The following is a 19,203-nucleotide window of genomic DNA, read 5'->3' as shown; positions in this document are numbered from 1 at the left end:
GTTAGGCCACAGTTATGGGTAAGATAAATGTCTCTGTATGTCATGACCCAACATGTGGCTCTGACATTCTTTCTGACCCCTCTTTGGCAAAATTTCCCTGAGTCATGTTGGGTTCATTCTGGTCTGCTTCAGTGATGAGGTGCTGGGGGCCTCTGAGGCTCTGGCTCTCTGATTTGGTAGGAGCTGATTTTTCTCTGTGTTGGTCTCCTTCCCCCTTGTGCTGGTATGCGGTTCATCAAGAAAACAGCACCCTTGTTTGTTTCACCCTTTTTTCTTAGTTTCACCCAGGGCCTTTTTGTGGCATGATGGGGTGGCTCTGTCCTTTGATTAGAGAGACCTACAAGGTTTCCTAAAAGTAAGACAGATTTCTGACTGAGTACTTGATAACCCACCAAAGGTCAGTGGTAAGACCCTACTGCTGAAGACACTATATGCAGTTGACACGTAAAATGGAATGGCATGGCTATCTGAAAAAGAGAAGCAGGTTCTTCAATGGAGAGTAAGTTAGCACCAGGACAGAGAGAATTTAGTAGGTGTAGGCCCTTTTGTAGCCCATGATTGATGGTAGCTTCATATTGGAGAGTGGGCTTATGTTTGGATATGGTTCTGACTTGTTTCCTAGCTCCAGCTATGGGTCCCATACCACTGAGGGAATCAGTCAAATAAAGAACAGTTGGTTATCCACCATGGCTGTGTGCTACTATTATACTTGTGTGGGCATCACAACAGGTTATTTGCTGCTAAGTAGGTGAGACCATGAGTTGCTTGGACAGATATTGGTCATTTTCCCCCAGCTGACCATGTAGCACCTTCTGGCACTAGACATGCTGACTGTCTGGGGACTGACTTTCTTCCAGCTTCCAGCCATGCCATTCCATTTTACGTGTCAACTGCATATGGTGTCTTCAGCAGTAGGGTCTTACCACTGACCTTTGGTGGGTCATCAAGTACTCATTCAGAAATCTGTCTTACTTTTAGGAAACCTTGTAGGTCTCTCTAATCAAATGATCATTGTGCATGTAGCCCCATGCTGGTACTGGGAGTTACAGGTCAGTGCGCACTATGAATATGAGGAAAAAGATAACTAATATACAGGAGTTAGAGAGAAGAGAGAGAGAGTCAGAGAGGGAGAGGGAGGGAGGGAAGATGTAGAAGTTTAAGGTTAGCCATGATCCTGCACTCTCCAGTGTCTTGTGGTTCAGGTGCTTCCTGTAAGGGCCTGGTGAAGGTTATGCCCTTTGATCTGCCTTTTAGGAAGTAGAATTTAATGCTATCATTGCTGTTTGGGTTTAGATTTGTGTTTCCCACACCTTCGATGCCCTCCCCTCCCTCCCCATCCATCCTAGTGTCTAGTATACAAGATGCTTGCTGGTAAGGTATCTTGGGTAGATTCAGGTTAGGTGCCCTAGATGAGTGAGACTAAGTGGCAAAGTTTTTTCTGTGGCTAAGTTCACTGAGAATGATTTGTTCCAGGTTCAAACATTTTTCCTTAATTTTTTTTTCAAAGCAGAAAAGCCAAGTAGTTTTACTAATTAAAATAGACAAACAAATAATATTATAACAATCATTAAGTAAGAGAAGCCCTAGAGCCAGAAAATAAGGATTTTAAAATTGCATGCAAAATGTAGTTGCCACAAAAAACTCAAAACAATACCAAAATTCCCATCTTCCTAGCATAAATTCTAGGTTTTTAAATTTCCAATTCTTGATAACCAAAATATGTTCACTTTCACAGGCTCCTGGTTATGCAGGGATAAGCTTATATCCATATAGTATTACAAATATCACAGATGGGATGGCACAAAAGAACAGTATCATCTACCACTTTGGGCCCATCTTGAAAGGATAAGGCACTCCCAAAGATTCCTTGGTAACACTTTAGTCTGTTAATTACCCACAAGATCTTTATATGTAAACTTAGTGAGTTATTTATTTTACTGATATGGGAACCATCAGGCATTGCAGCTGCCTTTCATGAACTTTCATGCCAAACTGATATTCTGAAATAATGACCAGACTTTGTGTGCTTAATTAAAAAATACTTAGGCACCACAGCGTACATGTCTAATCTTGGGTCTTTGGCATGTATACCCACACATGACAGTACTGGAAAATACAGATCAAAGTTAATAACAGAAGACTCTGAACAACTATTCTAGTGTCAGCTGCTTCCAGTCCCCCTGCACTAATTTAATTTTGTCCTGCAGACCATCTCTCACATGCTTTGCACCTGGGTTCAACTTGGCACTGTCCACAATTTTTAGGGTATCAAGAAAGTTTTTGCATAAGACCAAGCAGAATCTCCCTTATCACTAAGTCTGATACAAGCTGAGCCACACTAAAACTACACTTTTGTAGCTTGTCTCAAGACCGAACGTCGACTGTTCGACACTGACTGCATCCATGTAGTATGCATTTCTGGTGCTGAATTAGAGAGATTTGACAACTGAAGGCTTCACCACAAGCATCACATTCATGGGCTTCTTGGATATTCACCTGTGCATGGATCTTCTGATGGTTGATAAGGCTGCGCTGTTGGCTGAAGCTTTTGTCACATGTCTCACACTTTTAAGGTTTCTCTCCGGTATGGATTCTCTGATGTTGAGTGAGACCTGAATTCCGGCTAAAGGCTTTCCCACACTCCTCACATTTATGGGGTTTATTACCTGTGTGTACACCCTGATGTCGAATAAGATTACAAAGTTGGCTAAAGCTTTTGCCACACTGTCTACACAGATAGGGTCTCTCACCAGTGTTGATTCTCTGATGTTCAATAAGAAATGAGCTCCGACTGAAGCTTTTCCCACAAACAGTACAAAGGTAGGATTTTTCACCAGTGTGAATCCTTTGGTGTTGTACAAGATGAGCACTAACACTGAAAGTTTTCCCACACTCATCACATTTATATGATTTTTCCTTAGTATAGACCTTCTGTTGCATACAAGACTACCACTTGGATGAACACTTTCCTTAGCTTCACTGTATGGAAAAGTCTTTTTTCTGGTGTGTATTCTCTGATGCTGAATAAGACCTGAGCTTCTACTGAAGGCTTTTCCACATTCCTCACACTTATGAGGTTTGTCCCCTGTGTGGATCCTCTGGTGATGTGTAAGGTTACAAAATTGACTAAAACTTTTCCCACACTCTTTGCATTGATAAGGTCGCTCACCAGTGTGGATCCTCTGATGTTCAATAAGAAATGAGCTCTGACTGAAACTTTTCCAACATTCAATACAAAGAAAAGGCTTCTCACCACTGTGGATTTTTTGGTGTTGTATAAGGTATGTACTTGGTATAAAGGCTTTCCCACATTCACCACATTTATGAGGTCTTTCCCCAGTGTGAATTCTTTGATGCTCAACAAGCAATGAGTTTCGGCTAAAACTTTTCTTACATTTTGTAGAGTGATAGGGTTTCTCCCCTGTGTGAGTTCTCTGATGCTCAACAAGGAGTGACTTGCAACTAAAGGCTTTCCCACAGTCATTACATTTAGGGGGCTTTTCACCTGTGTGAATCCTCTGGTGTTTAACAATACTCCTTCTGTGGCTGAAGCTCTGTTTGCATTGACTACACTGATAAGGCCTTTCACCAGTGTGGATTCTTTGATGTTTAATGAGGGATGAGCTCACACTAAAAGTTTTTCCACAGTAATTACACTCATAGGGCCTTTCTCCAGTGTGGATTCTCTGATGTTCAATAACAAATGAACTGCGACTAAAACTTTTCCCCCACTCATTGCACTGAAAGGGCTTTTCACCAGTATGAACCCTCTGATGTTGGATGAAATGGGCCTTACGGACAAAACCCTTTCCACGTTCTTCACATTTATGGCACTTCTGAGTTTGGTCTCTTGCGGATAATGTTAGTGTTTCCTCCAAACAGTTTCTCCTCCTGGGCCAAAGATTACCGTGGTATTTCCCATAAGAAGATTCCTCTTTGTTTATCTAACCTACCAACAAGTTCAAAGCTTTCTCTACCTATTGGTTCCTGGGCAATTTTACTTTTGATTCTTGTAAGTATTACACCCTGTGGTTCCACTTCTTCCTCAGTTTCTTCAATCTCCTGCTTCACAGTTGCTTCATCATCCTTATCTCTGTTTAAAGCACCCAGCGAGACCAGGTTTCCATAATTCTCTATCATGACATCTTTATACAGACTTCTCTGAGCTGGGTCCAGATAATCCCATTCCTCCTTTGGCTCCAGCGGGGGACTTAGAGATGCCATCTCCTGGACAGAGGCTAGATGCCACACAGAAAGAGGCTCTGCTGAGGCCTAATCAGCTGCTGGAAAAGAGGCCCGACCAAGACGAGTCTCCCCGGCTGGGTCCTGCCTTGGTCCCGGAGCGGTCACGTTCCCAGGGGCATAACAGATGCACTACCTGGCTGTCTCCTAACTCCGAGGCCCCTCTCCTGCCCGGTGACACAATGTTCCAGCCCTCACCAGAGCCTCCTCAGGTTTGACAGTTCCACCTCCCTACAGCCAAACAGCACTATCTCAAATTTGATTGTATCATTTTTTATTTCTGCTGTATGGAATTCCATTGTGTAGATATACCACATCTTAGTTATCCATTCTTCTAGTGATGGACATTAGCTATTACGAATGGAGCCACTACAAACATCGTTGAGCAAATCTCTCTGGCCTGTGGTTTGAAGATTTTAGGGTAGATGCCCAGTAAGGGAATAACTGGGTCTGTTGGTATCTCTATAGTCAGCTTCTTCAGGAGTCTCTATTCTGCTTTCCAAAGTGGTTGTACCATCCTACATTCCCACCAACAGGGGATGAGTGTTCCAACTTCTCCACATCCCCACCAGTTTTTATTTTCATTTGATATTTTGATGTTTGCTGTCCTTATTGGGGTAAGGTAGAATCTCATAGTTATTTTAATTTGCATTACTCTGATGATTAGGGATGATGAGCATTTTCTTAAGTGTTTGTTTGCCATTTGTATTTCTTCCTCTCTGAACTGCCTGTTCAGCTCTCTGTCCCATTTTGTGAATGGGCTTTTTGACTTCCTACTGTTTAGATTTTTGAGTTCTTTGTAGATTCTAGAGATTAGGCCTCTGTCAGTTGGATAACCCTCAAATATTTTCTCCCATTCTGTGGGTAAGCTATTGGCTTTGCTTATTGTATGCTTGTCTGTAAAGAAACTCTTCAGCTTCATGTGATCCCATTGGTTGAGTGACTGTTTAAGTTCGTGAGCTACTGGGGTTTTGTTCAGGAAGTCTTTTTCCATTCATATATTATGGAAAGTACTTCCTAAGTTTTATCCCAGTAGTATTCAAGTTTCTCGTCTTATATTGAGGTCTTTGATCCATTTGGATTTGAGTGTAGTGCATGGTGAAATGTGTGGATCAAGTTTCAGTTTCCTTCATGTGGTTATCCTATTTGTCGAGCACCATTTGTTGAAGATGCTTTTTTATTTTTTTTCCAGCCTATATTGTTCAGGCCTTTGTTGAATATCAAGTAGCTATAGTTCCTTAACCCAAAGTCTGGGTCCTCAAGTCTATTCCATTTGTCTATACCAGGACCATGCTCTTTTTATTGCTATGGCTTTGTAATATAGCTTTAGATCAGGTATGGTGATGTCTTCAGAGGTATTTCTTCTGCTGTTTGGATATTCGAGGTCTTCCTCCTTTCCATATGAAAGTTGAAATAAGTTTTTGTATCTCTGGGAAGAACACTGAAGGGATTTTAGTGGGAATTGCATTAAATCTGTATATTGCCTTTGGTAGGATTGTCATCTTCACAATGTTAATTCTGCCTTTCCAGGAGCATGGGAGGTCTTTCCATTTTCTCAAGTCCTCCTCAATTTCTATTTTGAGTGTTTTTATGTTTTTGTTGTATTGATCTTTCACTTCCTTGGTTAAAGTTATTCCAAGGTGTTTTGTTGTTGTTGTTGTTGCTATTGAAAATGGGAATATGTCCTTATTTCTTTCTCTGTATCTTTGTCATTTGCATATAGAAAGGCTACTGATTTTTGTGCATTGATTTTGTTTCCTGCTACTTTGCTATAGGAGTTAATCACCTTCAGGAGTATTGGTATGGAGTCTCTCAGGTCTCTTACATATACAATCATGTCATCAGTGAGTAGAGCTAACTTAACTTCTTCCTTTCCAAATTGTGCCTATTTTATTTCCTTCTGTCTTATTGCTTGAGCTAGGGCTTCCAGTAATATACTGAAAAGCAGAGGTAAGATAGGACAACCCTGTATTATTCCTGATCTTAATGGGAAGTCCTCCAGTCTCTCTCCATTAAGTATTATTTGAGCCTTCGGAGATTAGTATATTGCTTTATTAGGTTATGAACCAACCATCCCAATTCTCCCAATGTTTTGATCATGAAGTGATGCTGTGTCTTGTCAAAGACCTTTTCTGCATCTATCAAAAGGATCATGTGGTTTTTATGTTTAACCTTGTTTATGTGGCATATTACATTGATATACTTCCATATGTGGAACCACACCTGTGTTCCTGGGATGAATCACATGGGTGGATAATGCTTTAGATGTACTGTTGGATTGGGTTCACAAGGATTTTGTTCAGAATCTTTGCATGTAAGTTCTTCTGGGAAATAGGCTGGTAGTTTTCTTTTCTTGTGGCATCTCTGCCTGGTTTTGGAATTATGTTGGTACTAGCTTCATAAAAGGAGTTGGGTAACTTTCCTTGTTCTCCAGTTGTATAGCACAGTTTGAGGAAGATTGGTTTGAGTTCTTCCATGAAGGTTTGATAGCATTCAGCTGAGAAACCATCTGGTCCTGGAATCTTCTTTTGGGGGAGGTTTTTTATTACATTTTCAATCTCCATGAGTGTGACGGGTTCATTGAGGTAATTAATCTACTCTGAGTTTAGCTTTGATAGATGCTGTGCATCTAGGAATCTGTCCATCTCCACATTATCCAGTTTTGTGGAGTAGAGGTTTTTGAAGTAAGTCCTGATGATTTTCCCAATTTCACTTACGTTTGTTGTGATCTCTCCTTTTTCATGTTGAATTTTATTAATTTGAAGCTTCTTTTTTTTTGCTTGATCAAATTGGCCAGGGGTGTATCAATGTTGTTTGTATTTTTCAAAGAAGCAGCTCTTTCTTTTGTCCTTGGTTTCCAATTCATTAATTTCTGCACAGGTTTTAATTATTGCTTTCCTTCTGGAGCTCTTTGGGTTGGATTTTTCTTGTTGTTTTTCTTTTTTTCCAGTGCCTTTAGGTTGATGGTTAGGTTATTGATTTGGGATCTTTCTCTCTTTTTTTATGAAGGCATTGAGTGCTATCAATTTTCCTATGAGGACCACCTCCATTGTGTTCCATAAGTTTTGATACAATGTGTTCTCATTTTCATTCAATTCCAGAAATTTTGGAATTTCATTTTTTATTTAATCCATTATCCATTGATTGTTTAAAAGTGTGCTGTTCAGTTTCCAGGTGCCATAGGGATTATTGGTGGGTCATTTGTTGTTGATTTCTAGCAATAAAGCATTGTGATCTGATATCATGCAGGGAATTACGTTAATCTTCCTAAGTATGTGGACACAGTCTTTGTGACCCAGAATATGGTCTACTTCTGAAAATGTTCCATGGGCTGCTGAGAAGAATGTGTAGTCTGTGGATTTGGGATGAAAGGTTCTGTAGATGTCTGTTAGGTCTAAGTGATCTGTGGTTTTGTTGAGCTCTCTTACTTCCCTGTTGAGTTTCTGTTTGGATGATCTGCCTATTACTGATAATGGTGTATTGAAATCCCCCGCAGTGATGGTATTCATGGTTGTTTCTGTTTTGTTGTCAACTAGGCTTTATTTTATGAACTGTAATGCCCCTGTGATTGGTGCATACAGATTTATGATTGTAATATCTTCCTGTTGGATCATTTACTTGATAAGTAGGACATAGCCTTCTTTGTCTTTTTTTCATTATTTTTGGTTTGAAGTCTATTGTATCAGATATTAATATAGCTATGCCTGCTTGTTTCTTATTCCCATTTTCTTGGAATATTGTTTTCCACCCTTTCACCCTGAGGAGGTGTCTGTCTTTAGTGTGAGGTGGGTTTCTTGGGGCAACAGATTGTGGGGTTAATATTTTGATCTATCCTGTTAGGTTGTGTCTCTTGATGGGTGAATTAAGACCATTAATATTTAGGGTAATTACTGTGAGATTTGATATGATCCCTGCCATATTGTGATGGTAGTTGTGTGTGGGTGTTTTTATGGGTTTTGAAGTTTTTTTTTGCCTACTTTGAGTTTGGTTATTGTGATCTTCTTCCTGCAGGTATTTGAGTTTGATTATTTGTTTCTTCTTTGTGGAGAATTTCCTGAAATACTCTCTGTAGGTTTGGTTTTGTGTTCATATAATTGTAAAGGTGAGTTTTGTCATTGACAGTTTTTCTTTCATCATCTATAATGAGGGATACTTTTGTTGGGTAGAGTAATTTGGGTTTGAAGCCATAGGGGCTTACACTTTCCAGTGTTTCCTTCCAGATGCTTCAGGGTCTCCATTGAGAAGTCTGAAGTAATTCTGATGGGGTTACCTTTGAAAGTGATGTGCTGGTTTTTCCTAGGTGCTTTAGGATTTTTTCTTTGGTGTCAATGTTTAGAGTCTTAATGACAATATGTCTTGAAGAGTTTCTCCTTTGGTCCAGTCTGTTTGGAGTTCTGTTGGCTTCTTGTAACTTGATGGGCCTTTCCTTTAAGAGACTGGGGAAGTTTTCTTCAGTTATTTAAGTGTATCCCACAATTCCCTCATGTTGTGTTCACAGGAACTTTGGAACTTACTGAAATTTTTGAACTCTCAAACTGTTTCTTCCATCTTGTCTTTGAGATCAGAGTTTCTATCCTCCACTTGGCTGAGTCTATTCTTGAGAGCTTCAAGAGAGTTTTGGACTTGCTCAATCAAGTTTGCATTTTCTACTACCTTTCTATGTATAATTTCCAATGCTCTGTCAAGCTCACTTTCACACAATTTTCTGATTTTCTTGATGATGCTTAGAATTCATCCTTGCATTTCTTTAGGTCTTCATTTAGCATGGCCAGCTGATTTTTAAGGTCTTTTTTTTCACTCTCCCTCAAATTTCTTGACTGTTTTTGAACTCCTTCCAGTTTCTTATCTATTCGTTCTAGTTTAGTGATGGCAGCATCCACACAACTATCAGTCCTTTGTTGCTTTCCTACAAATTCTACCAGTAGGTTTGTCAGGTTTGCATTGCTCATAGCTTCAATTTGATGTTCTGATCCTAATGACTCTTCTATGTTTGGTTAGATGTATTCATTGTAGTACTGGGTGATCTAACTGGATTTTCTTGCATTTGATTTTTCATGTTAATTCTTTTGCACTGTTGTCTGCCCATGACACATACGGCACATAGGTGGGTGGATCACCCTAGGCTAAAGTGCAATGGGAATCTGAAGCAGCCTTGGGCAGTTGCCAGACAGTTTGGGCTTTGGCTCTCACTTGCCAAAGCCGCCAATCTACTGCCTGGCAGGAATGCCAAATTTGCGTGAATTCTCAAGCAGTAATGTGCCAAAGCTGCCTGTGTTTGAGCTAGTGGAGACACTGAGGTACCAAGGACTGAAGCAGCCCAAATTCTGGCTGGGAACACTGGGACCCGGAAGCAGTGTGCGCTCCCCTGCCACAGGCCAGTGGTGGATGGCTGGCATGGCAGACAGGTAGAGGATGGCACCTGAGCTGGCACAAGCGAGAGACACAGTCTGAGCTTTTGTGGCAGTAGCTGTGAGACTGGGCTCACTGAACATGCAGTGGCTGGAGCAGTAAGTGAGCAAGTGGGCAGAGCAGCCTAAACTTCCACATGCAGGGTGGGCTTCCCGCCTGTGAGGAGATCCACTATTCCTTGCACCCCCCCCATACCCTCCCACTGACAATATATTGGAGATTGCTCTCCCCTAAAGACCCAGTGAACTCTTAATGTCCTGCCTTTCTTTCCTTGGATTTGCAGTGCAGCTATGCGGTTGCTATCTTGGCTGGAAGTCAATTTTCTTGTTTATTATTTATTTATTTGAGAGTGACAGAGAAAGTGAGACAGGGGTGGGGGAAGAGAATGGGTGTGGAGGGCTTTCAGCCATGCAAATGAAGTCAAGATGCGTGTGACCATCTGCATCTGGCTAACATGGGTCTTGGGGAATTGAGCCTTGAACCATGGTCCTTAGGTTTCGCAGGCAAGTGCTTAACCATTAACCCATCTTTCCAGCCTTCTGCATATTTTTAATATATATTTTATTGTCAACTTCTACACTTACAACAAATTATAGTATATCTGTCCCCTCCTCCACTTTTCCCTTCATAACTGCACTATGTCATATCACCTGCCTTTCTCCATTAGTCTCTTTTAACTTAATGTTATCACCTTTTTCTCCTGCTGAGGGAGCATCTTCTGTAGGTACTGCTAGACACTGCAAAGTCTTGGATATAGAAGTCAAATTCTGTCTGGACTGTTGCATATAAAGAGTGGTACCTTTCCTTTGGCTCTTACATTCATTCTGCCACCTCTTCCCAAATTGACCTTGAGCCGTGGAGGATGTGAGGTATTTCAGTGCTGGACACTTAATCCTTTTTTCTCAGGGGTATACTGCCTTTTCGTTCATTCCGGTTGTGGTCACCATACGAAAAGAAAGGATTCCCTAACCAGAAGTGAGAGTAGCATTATCTGTGATTATGAACATTAAGTATATGCTTTTAGGCTATTTGGTTAGAGTAATATATGCATTTATCCAGACACTAATATGCTTTATCCTATATGGGAGGAACTACAAGTACCAGCCATGCTTTCCATCCCATATGGTGGGCCTTCATTCCAATTAGAAAGCATTTTGTTTCCACAAGAGTAGACATGCCACTATTGCACTTGTTCAGTCATTTGGCCTATCTGGCCAGACTTGATGCTTCCAGTGGCCACTGTTTTCACTACCGATGACTACTGTCTCCCATCATGCTGCATATAATACAGCCTTTACTAGGACTTATTTGGCTGCCTAAAAGGAGACTGTTTTCTGCTCAGCACCAGCTTGTTTTCACAGTGACTCTGCCTCTAAAGTGTGTGAAGTCTTCAGTACTAGTCTCTTAGCATCTATTTCTCATGGAAAACCAAGGGCTTTTGCAATAGCCTATGTTTTGGAGGCAACAGGGACCTTGCAGGCCAACAACTCACCGGAAGGCATCCCCTGCATGGCACTGAAAATTTTCTAGAAACAAACTATGGTTTCTGACTGTGAAATTATTCAAAAAGTAGATTTTTATATGTATATTCAGAATATATTGAATTTTGGTTGAATGTCCTCCTTCCCTTATAGCCTTTTTCTAGCTTTTGGGCCTCTACTATTTTTTTTTTCTTTCTAGGTCACACACATCTATGCATTTGTAGCTGGAATCCACATATGGCATAGTATATGCAACATTTGGTTTTCTGGCTTGGGTTACCTCACTTAGTATAATTCTTTCCAGATCCATCCATTTCCCTGCAAATTTCATTTTTCTTTGCCACTGAGTAGAATTCCATTTTGTAGATGTACCACATCTTTATTATCCATTCAACTGTGTATGGACAAGTAGGCTGGTTCCATTTCCTAGCTATTTTGCATAGAGCAACAATAAACATTGTTGTGCAAGTATCTCTTAAGTAATGAGTCACAAGGATATATGCCTAGGATTGCTATAGCTGTATCATATGGAAAATCTATTTTTAGCTGTCTCAAGAATCTCCAATGTGATTTTCACAATGTCTGTACCAGATTAAATTCCCACCAACACTATAGAATGATTCCCCTTTTACCACATCCTCACTAACACTCATTGTCATTTGTTGTCTTGATGGTAACAATTTTGATGGGAAACAGATGGATTGTCAAGGAAGTTTTAATTTGCATTTTCCTGAAGGCTAAGGATGTATCACACTTTTTTAGGTGTTTATATGTCATATGTACTTCTATTGATGAGACTCTGTATTTAGTTCGACAGCCCATTTTTTAATTAGGTTGTTTGATACCTTATTGTTCTGCTTTTGAGTTCTTTGTACATTCTGGATATTAATCCACTGTCAGATATGTACCTGGAAAAGATTTTCTCCCATTCTGTTGGTTATCTCTTTGCTGTATTCAAGATGTCCTTTGCTGTACAAAAGGTTTATAATTTGTTGAGATCCCAGTAGTTGATTTGTTGTTTTATTTTTGGACCAACTGGGGCTATATTCAGAAAGCCAATATGCAAATATATTGAAGGGTTTCCCCTACTTTTTCCTCTATTCCTGTAAAGAATGCCATTGGAATTTTAATGGGGATTGCATTAGATGTGTATATTTCTTTTGGTAACATTGACATTTTCCCATGGGATATATATTTCTTTTATTGTCTCTTTGCAATTTCTCTCTTGAGTGTTTTAAAGTTCTCATTGTAGATATCCTTTGCTTTCTTCAGGGGTTTTCTGCAGAGCTGGTTTAGATGTCACACACTTTTTTAGCCAGCTTTTTTTTTTTCTTGAATGTCCTTATTTCTCCATGAATTTGAATAGATAGCTTTTCAGTATAAACTGGGTTAGTAGTTGTTATCTTTCTGAGGTTGGAATACATCATTCCAATCCCTTCTGCCTTTTAAAATGTGTGTTCAGTAATCTGAAGTTATTGTGATGGTCTTGCTTTTGTAGGTAGTTTGCTTTTTCCCTTTAACTGCTTCCAATATATTTCCTTTGGTTTGTGTGTTCATAGTGTAATTAGAACATGATGAAGAGAGATTTGTTTCAGGTTTTATATCTTTGGTGTTCTAAAACCTTCTTGTATCTGCATTGGCATTCCTTTCCCAATTTGGTGAAATTTTTCTTCTGTGACTTTTTTGAAAACACCTATTAAGCCTCTGGATTGAAATACTTCTCTTTCAATTTACCCTTAAACCTTATGTGTAATCATTTCAAAGTTTTCCAGGATAACTAGAATTTCCCTTTTGTAACATGTTATTAGCTTGTGTTATTCTTTGTTGGACTATGTTAGATTTGGCACCTCATCTTCTAGTTTAGATATTCTGTTCTCTGCTTCATCCATCCATTCTACTGGTGAGACTTTCCAGAGTTTATTTTATTTTACTGTATTTTTTACTGAATGGGATAAAGAGATACCTCCAGAGAAGATACTTAACAGTGGACAGTGCAAGCCTTTTAATTGGCCAGCCAGGCCAAAAAAGCCAACGGGTGCAATAGTGGCATGTCTATCATAGTGGAAACCAACTGCCCTGCAATTGGACTGGAGGCCCACTCCATGGGAGGAAATACATCCCTGATACTGAAAACTTAAAATGGGTAGTCATGAGCCCTAGGGCTGTAACATCTGCTGATGTCTGGATAAATGTATATACTATGTTTATCAAACTGTGCAGTAAGCACTTAATATTCATACCCTTTTATTAATGCTACTCTTACTCTGGGTAGAAAATCTTCTCTTTTCTGATGGCAGTGACCTTGGGATGACTCAGAAGGTATCATACTGATGGGAAGAAGTGACTGGAGTACTGAGTAACATTTTGATCACACCTTCCAAGGCTCAGGGTCTAATGCTGAAGAGGTAAAAAAAAAAAAATGTAAAAAAAGAATGTAAGAGCCAAAGGAAGGGTAGGACTCCTTACAACATGCTCCCTCCAGACATAAAATGTCCTGGATATCCATGACCTCACAGTGCCTGACACTACCTGCACAAGACCATCATAAGAGGAGGAAAAGATCATGACATCAAAATAAAAGACTGAATGAGATGGGGAGAGCATATGATGGAGAATGGAATTTCAAAAGGGAAAGTGGGGTGAGGGTGGGTATTACCATGGGATATTTTTTTATGATCATGGAAAATGTTAATGAAAATTGAGGAAACATAAAAAAAATGAAAGTTCCTTTTGTGTCATTCTAAAAATCACAGCTTTCAGAGATATTTTTTGCTAAATTTACATTGCCTTATGAGCATTTCTCCCATGAAAAATGTCATGTAAATATGATCTTATTTTTGATGAAATGATAAATCTCTTGTGATGTAGGACTTCTAAGCAATTCTCATTTCTATTTTTTTTTAAATATCTTTATTTATTTATTTATTTGAGAGCGACAGACAGAGAGAGAAAGACAGGTAGAGGGAGAGAGAGAGAATGGGCACACCAGGGCTTCCAGCCTCTGCAAATGAACTCCAGATGCGTGCGCCCCCTTGTGCACCTGGCTAACGTGGAACCTGGGGAACCGAGCCTCGAACCGGAGTCCTTAGGCTTCACAGGCAAGCGCTTAACCGCTAAGCCATCTCTCCAGCCCCTCATTTCTATTTAAAGCTGTAATCTTAGAAATAATAAATAAGTAAAAATTAATAAATAACGGAATAAGCTAAGTAGCTCTGTCTTTATATAACATATGGATAAAATACTATCTTACCATCTACTTCTGTTCTAGGGATGCTTTTTATCTGAGCCACTAAGACATTAAACTTTACTAGATCTTGTTGCACAAGTCCAAAGTTTTGTTTTCCAGGGAAAACAGAAAGAATTGAAAATAGTTTTCTTTCATATACTTAATGTCTTATAAGCAGTCTGTGGTCACTAGACTGGTCACTGTTGTCTCTATTCTGTTGTCAGAACTTCATGTCAGTTTCTGACAGGTATAGTGTACTGAAGACTGCTCCTTAGGAACTGGTCCTTTGTTGATTTGTACTTGGCATTGGCACTTTGGAAAGTTGCACTGAGTGAGAGAAATGAAACATTGGAAGAAAGGTGCAGGGGTTAAATGGACTGATATGCCTTTAAACTGAGGACTTCCACTAACTTGCCTGACTAAACATATCAGTATTAAGAAATTTAGAAAATTTATAGAAATGAGGGAAGACATGATCAAATTAATATGCTGTTTTAATTAAATCAAACTATTATTTTTTTGTTTTCCTTTTTATTATTTTTATCATTATTTATTAACATTTACCATGATTATAAAAAATATCCCATAGTAATACCCTCTTTCCCCCACCCACACTTTCCCCTATGAAATTCCATTCTCCATCATATCCCTTCCCCATGAATGTGCAGGATGCAGCTATACAGTGGGAGAGGTTGTGTGAGGTGATAATGATCTTTTCAAGGATCACACTTTCATATGAGGATACATTAACCTCATAGTAAATTATAGTAAGTACTCTGGATATGGGCTTGATTAAGAACTGACATTGAAAACAATCTAACTGAAGTATGTTCAAGCTGTGCATCAACCTATATATTTATATATATGCACATGCATACATGTTTCTTTTTTAACTTTTTTCTTCTTCAAAGTGGGGTCTCACTTTAGCCCATGCTGACCTGGAATTCACTACATAGTCTCAGCAATCCTCCTACTTCTGCCTCCTTTAAAACTAGGGTTTTTTGTTGTTATTGTTTGTTTTCTTTTTCATGATAGGGTGATAGGGTCTCACTTGAGCAGAGTCTGGCATGGAATTCACTATGTAATTCATGGGGTCTTGAATTCACAGCATTCCTCCTACCTCTTCCTCCCCAGTGCTAGGAGTAAAGGTGTGTACCACCCTGCTTGGCCCTTAAAACTTTTATTAACAAATTCCATAATTATACACAATAAACCATAGTAATTCCCTCTCCTCCCCAACTGTCCTCTTCTTAACTCCACTCTTTATCAAATCTCTTTTTTTCTATTTTTTTTGTTTATTTTTATAAATGAGTGACAAAGAAAGAAGCAGAAACAGAGAGAGAAAGTTAGAGAGAGAATGGTTGTGCCAGGGCCTCTAGCCACTGCAAATGAACTCCAGATGCATGCACCACCTTGTGCATCTGGCTGATGTGGGTCCTGGGGAATCAAGCCTTGATAATTCCTTATACATCTTTAATTTTTGATGGAAGAATATATTTCACTGTTTTTCTCTTTATCCACTACCATCCCAGGCTGCTTTTGGTGTGGCTACTTTGCCACCATTTACATTTACATAGACTTCTTCACCTCATAGTTTCAATGAGGTTCTTTTTTTGTTTTCTTTCCTTTTCTGAATTACAGTTCTGTGAAGAATCAACCTGTTTACTTTGAGAAGTTTTGAAAAATAAACGTTGAGCCAGCTGTGGTGTTTTACTTTTTTCTATCATACATTAGGTAGAGGTAAGAGTATCAGTTTGAATTTGAGGTCCCCTGAGACTGTACAGTGAATTACAGATCAGAATGGAGTACAGCAAGATGCTAATTTGAAAAAGAAAAAAAAAAAGAAGCACAGATATGATTTGTGCATTGACATTTCAAGCAGTCCTGAAAGAGAACTTAGAACCATTTAATTCAAAGCTACATCTTACATGTAAAGAAGCACACCCTGTTCAAATATTAAACATGACTTTTTAAAGGAAAGAATGTAATAAATCAAATTTTTAGATAGTGATTAAGGAAGAACTAGACATATGGGATGAGGAACAAACATGACATGTTAGCAATAGTCTATTTGATATGCTACATGACAAGTTTCATGGAAGTCCAGGCATTGATTTTTTTCAGGTGCTAGGGATTAAACCCAGTGCTCTTCTACTTTTATGGTTTGAGTATAAGATGAGATTCCACCTTACTCCGGGAGGATAGCAAACATTAAATATATATATATATATATATATGCAGAGGATGTGGAGAAATAGGAACCCTCATCCACTGTTGGTGGGAATGTAAGAGAGATGGCACAACCACTTTGTAAAGCAATATGGAGACTCCTAAAAAAATCTGACTATACAGTCACCAACAGACCTAGTTATTCCATTACTGGGCATGTATCCATAAACCTTTAAACATTCATCCAGAGATTTGCTCAACCATGTTTATAGCAGCTCAATTTGTAATAGCTAAGACCTGGAATCATCTCAGATGTGCATCACTGGAAGAATGGATAACTATGATGTACTATATCTACACAATGGACTTCTACTCAGCAGTAAGAAACAATGACAATGAAATTTTAAGAAAAATGGTTGAACCTGAAGCTGATCATTTTCACTGAACATGCCCAATCACAGAAAGATAATCACCACATAGTCCCACTCATCTACAACACCTAACCTGAATCCTATCCAAGATGCTGACATACCCAGTAAGCATCTCTAGGACTACACAATAAGGTGGTAGGGGAGAGAGGGTAGGTTAAGGGAGGGGGCAGGGAACAGAAATCTAGACCCAAATGGCAATGGTACCATAAAATTCTACAACCTAAAAGGCAGACACAATGGTTGACCAGGCCCTTAGAGAGAACACCTGAATCACAAGGCACTGGAGATGGTACGGTGAAGACTGATCTTAATCCCTCCACACCCCCGCCCCCTTCTGTAACTCTTTTATATTAGCCATGTTTTTCTTCCTTCTCTTAGTGGGTACTGACCTGTAACTCCCAGTACCAGCAGGTGGCTATCATCCACAATGAGCTTTTGATCAAAGAGACCCACAATATTTCCTAAAAGAAAGACAGATTTCTGTTAGAATACTTGATGACCCACCAAAGGTTAGTGGTTAGGCCCTACTGCTGAACACACCATATGTGGTTGACACATTAAACTGAGTGACATAGCTGGAAGCTGGGAGAGAGTAAGTCCCCAGACAGCACATCTAGTGCCAGAAGCTGCTACATGGATGACTGGGGATAAATGACCAATCTGTCCAAGCAAATCATGGTCTATCCTACTTAGTGATGCTCACACAAATGCACTAGTGGTGCACAGGTATGGTGGGAAAATAATTGCTCATGATTGGCTAATTGATCTGCTCAGTGAAACATGAACCATAGCTGGAGCTGAGAAACAAGACAAAACTATATCCAAACATGAGCCTACTCACCATTATCAAGCTACCACCTATAGTGGGCTATAAGAGGGCCTACACCTATTAAATTCTCTATAAAAGAGTGAGGGTTATCCCATTTATCTGGTACTAACTTTATTCTCCATTGGAGAATCTCTTTCTGTTTCAGATAAACCCAGTTCCTAAGGAGAGAACCACCTCATTATACCTCAGAATGGCCTGAAGTGAAGCTAAGAATAATTGGCAAAACAAGCATGGTGATGTCTTCTTGGTGAGCCAGGTATCAGCACAAGGGTGAAGGAGATCAACACAGAGAACAATCAACTCCTACCATATCAGATATCCAGAGACCCAGAGGCTCCCAGTATCACTGAAACAGATCCAAAATAATCCCAACATGGCTCAGGGAAATTTTGCAGAAAAGCAGATGCAAAGAATGTCAGAGCCACAGACTGGTTTGTGTTATGCAGAGACATTTCTCCTACCCATATCTATGGGGTAACTCCACAATGCATGACCCATATTCCTAAACAAGGAGGAGTTAAGGGGGGTAGGACATGGATACACATAACAATGGTACCAATTTGACTGTATTCACTGACTACAAACTAATTAGTAAAAACAAAATTTTAAAAAATTAAGAGAAAAATGAAAAATAAAATAAAATAAAATATATTGGGATGACATTTCCCAAAGAAGTGAAAGATCTATACAATGGAAACATGAAAACAGTCAACAAAAACTCTGAGGAGGGATTGTAATAAAGCAGCAAGCTAATGTATCTTTACTTAGCTTCAAAGAAGGATGTATGTGTACATCCTAAGAGAATCATGAAGGTATGAGTGGTCATAGATTTTTCCTGTAGGACTTTTTTTTAAATTTTTTTTTTATTCATTTGAGAGCGACAGACACAGAGAGAAAGACAGGTAGAGGGAGAGAGAGAGAATGGGTGCGCCGGGCTTCCAGCCTCTGCAAACGAACTCCCCCTTGTGCATCTGGCTAACGTGGGACCTGGGGAACTGAGCCTCGAACCCGGGTCCTTAGGCTTCACAGGCAAGCGCTTAACCACTGAGCCATCTCTCCAGCCCTCCTGTAGGACTTTTTAAAGGAGCTAAGGTAGTTTTTCTTATTCTAGTTACTGAATTATTACAAGAAAGATGAAATTTATTGCGTATCTTCAACTCAAAGTAAGTCCAGGTTTAATCATTTCAAATGTACTACACAGGAGCTGAAAAAGTGGTATACATTTTTAGTTCTAGAACTTCATGTCTGGAGGTTGGAGAACCAAAAGCTCAAGTTCAAGTTCATCCTTGGCTACTTCCATGTTGAATTCAAGGCCAACTTGGACAACATAAGACCATGTGTCAAAAACCAATGAAATGGCTAGAGAAATGGCTGATGGAATAAAGGTACTTTCTTATAAATCCTGCCATCCCAGTT

The 19,203-nt window shown here is 39.5% G+C and overlaps 1 protein-coding gene across 1 annotated transcript; it reads right to left on the bottom strand.

The window, feature by feature from the left end:
• Positions 1-2,344: 2,344 nt before the first annotated feature.
• Positions 2,345-4,264, bottom strand: LOC101608991 (zinc finger protein 189). Its single transcript, XM_045141153.1, is given in 4 exon segments — positions 2,345-2,415; positions 2,418-2,939; positions 2,942-3,837; positions 3,839-4,264. Coding segments are annotated over 4 exon segments (1,875 nt in total). The 5' UTR covers positions 4,225-4,264.
• Between the last annotated feature and the right edge of the window lie 14,939 nt (positions 4,265-19,203).

The sequence above is a fragment of the Jaculus jaculus genome, chromosome Y (assembly GCF_020740685.1).
Source record: "Jaculus jaculus isolate mJacJac1 chromosome Y, mJacJac1.mat.Y.cur, whole genome shotgun sequence".
Classification (NCBI taxonomy): Eukaryota; Metazoa; Chordata; class Mammalia; order Rodentia; family Dipodidae; genus Jaculus; species Jaculus jaculus.
The sequence above is the reverse complement of the archived record's forward strand: the minus strand, read 5'-3'. Positions and strand labels throughout refer to the sequence as shown.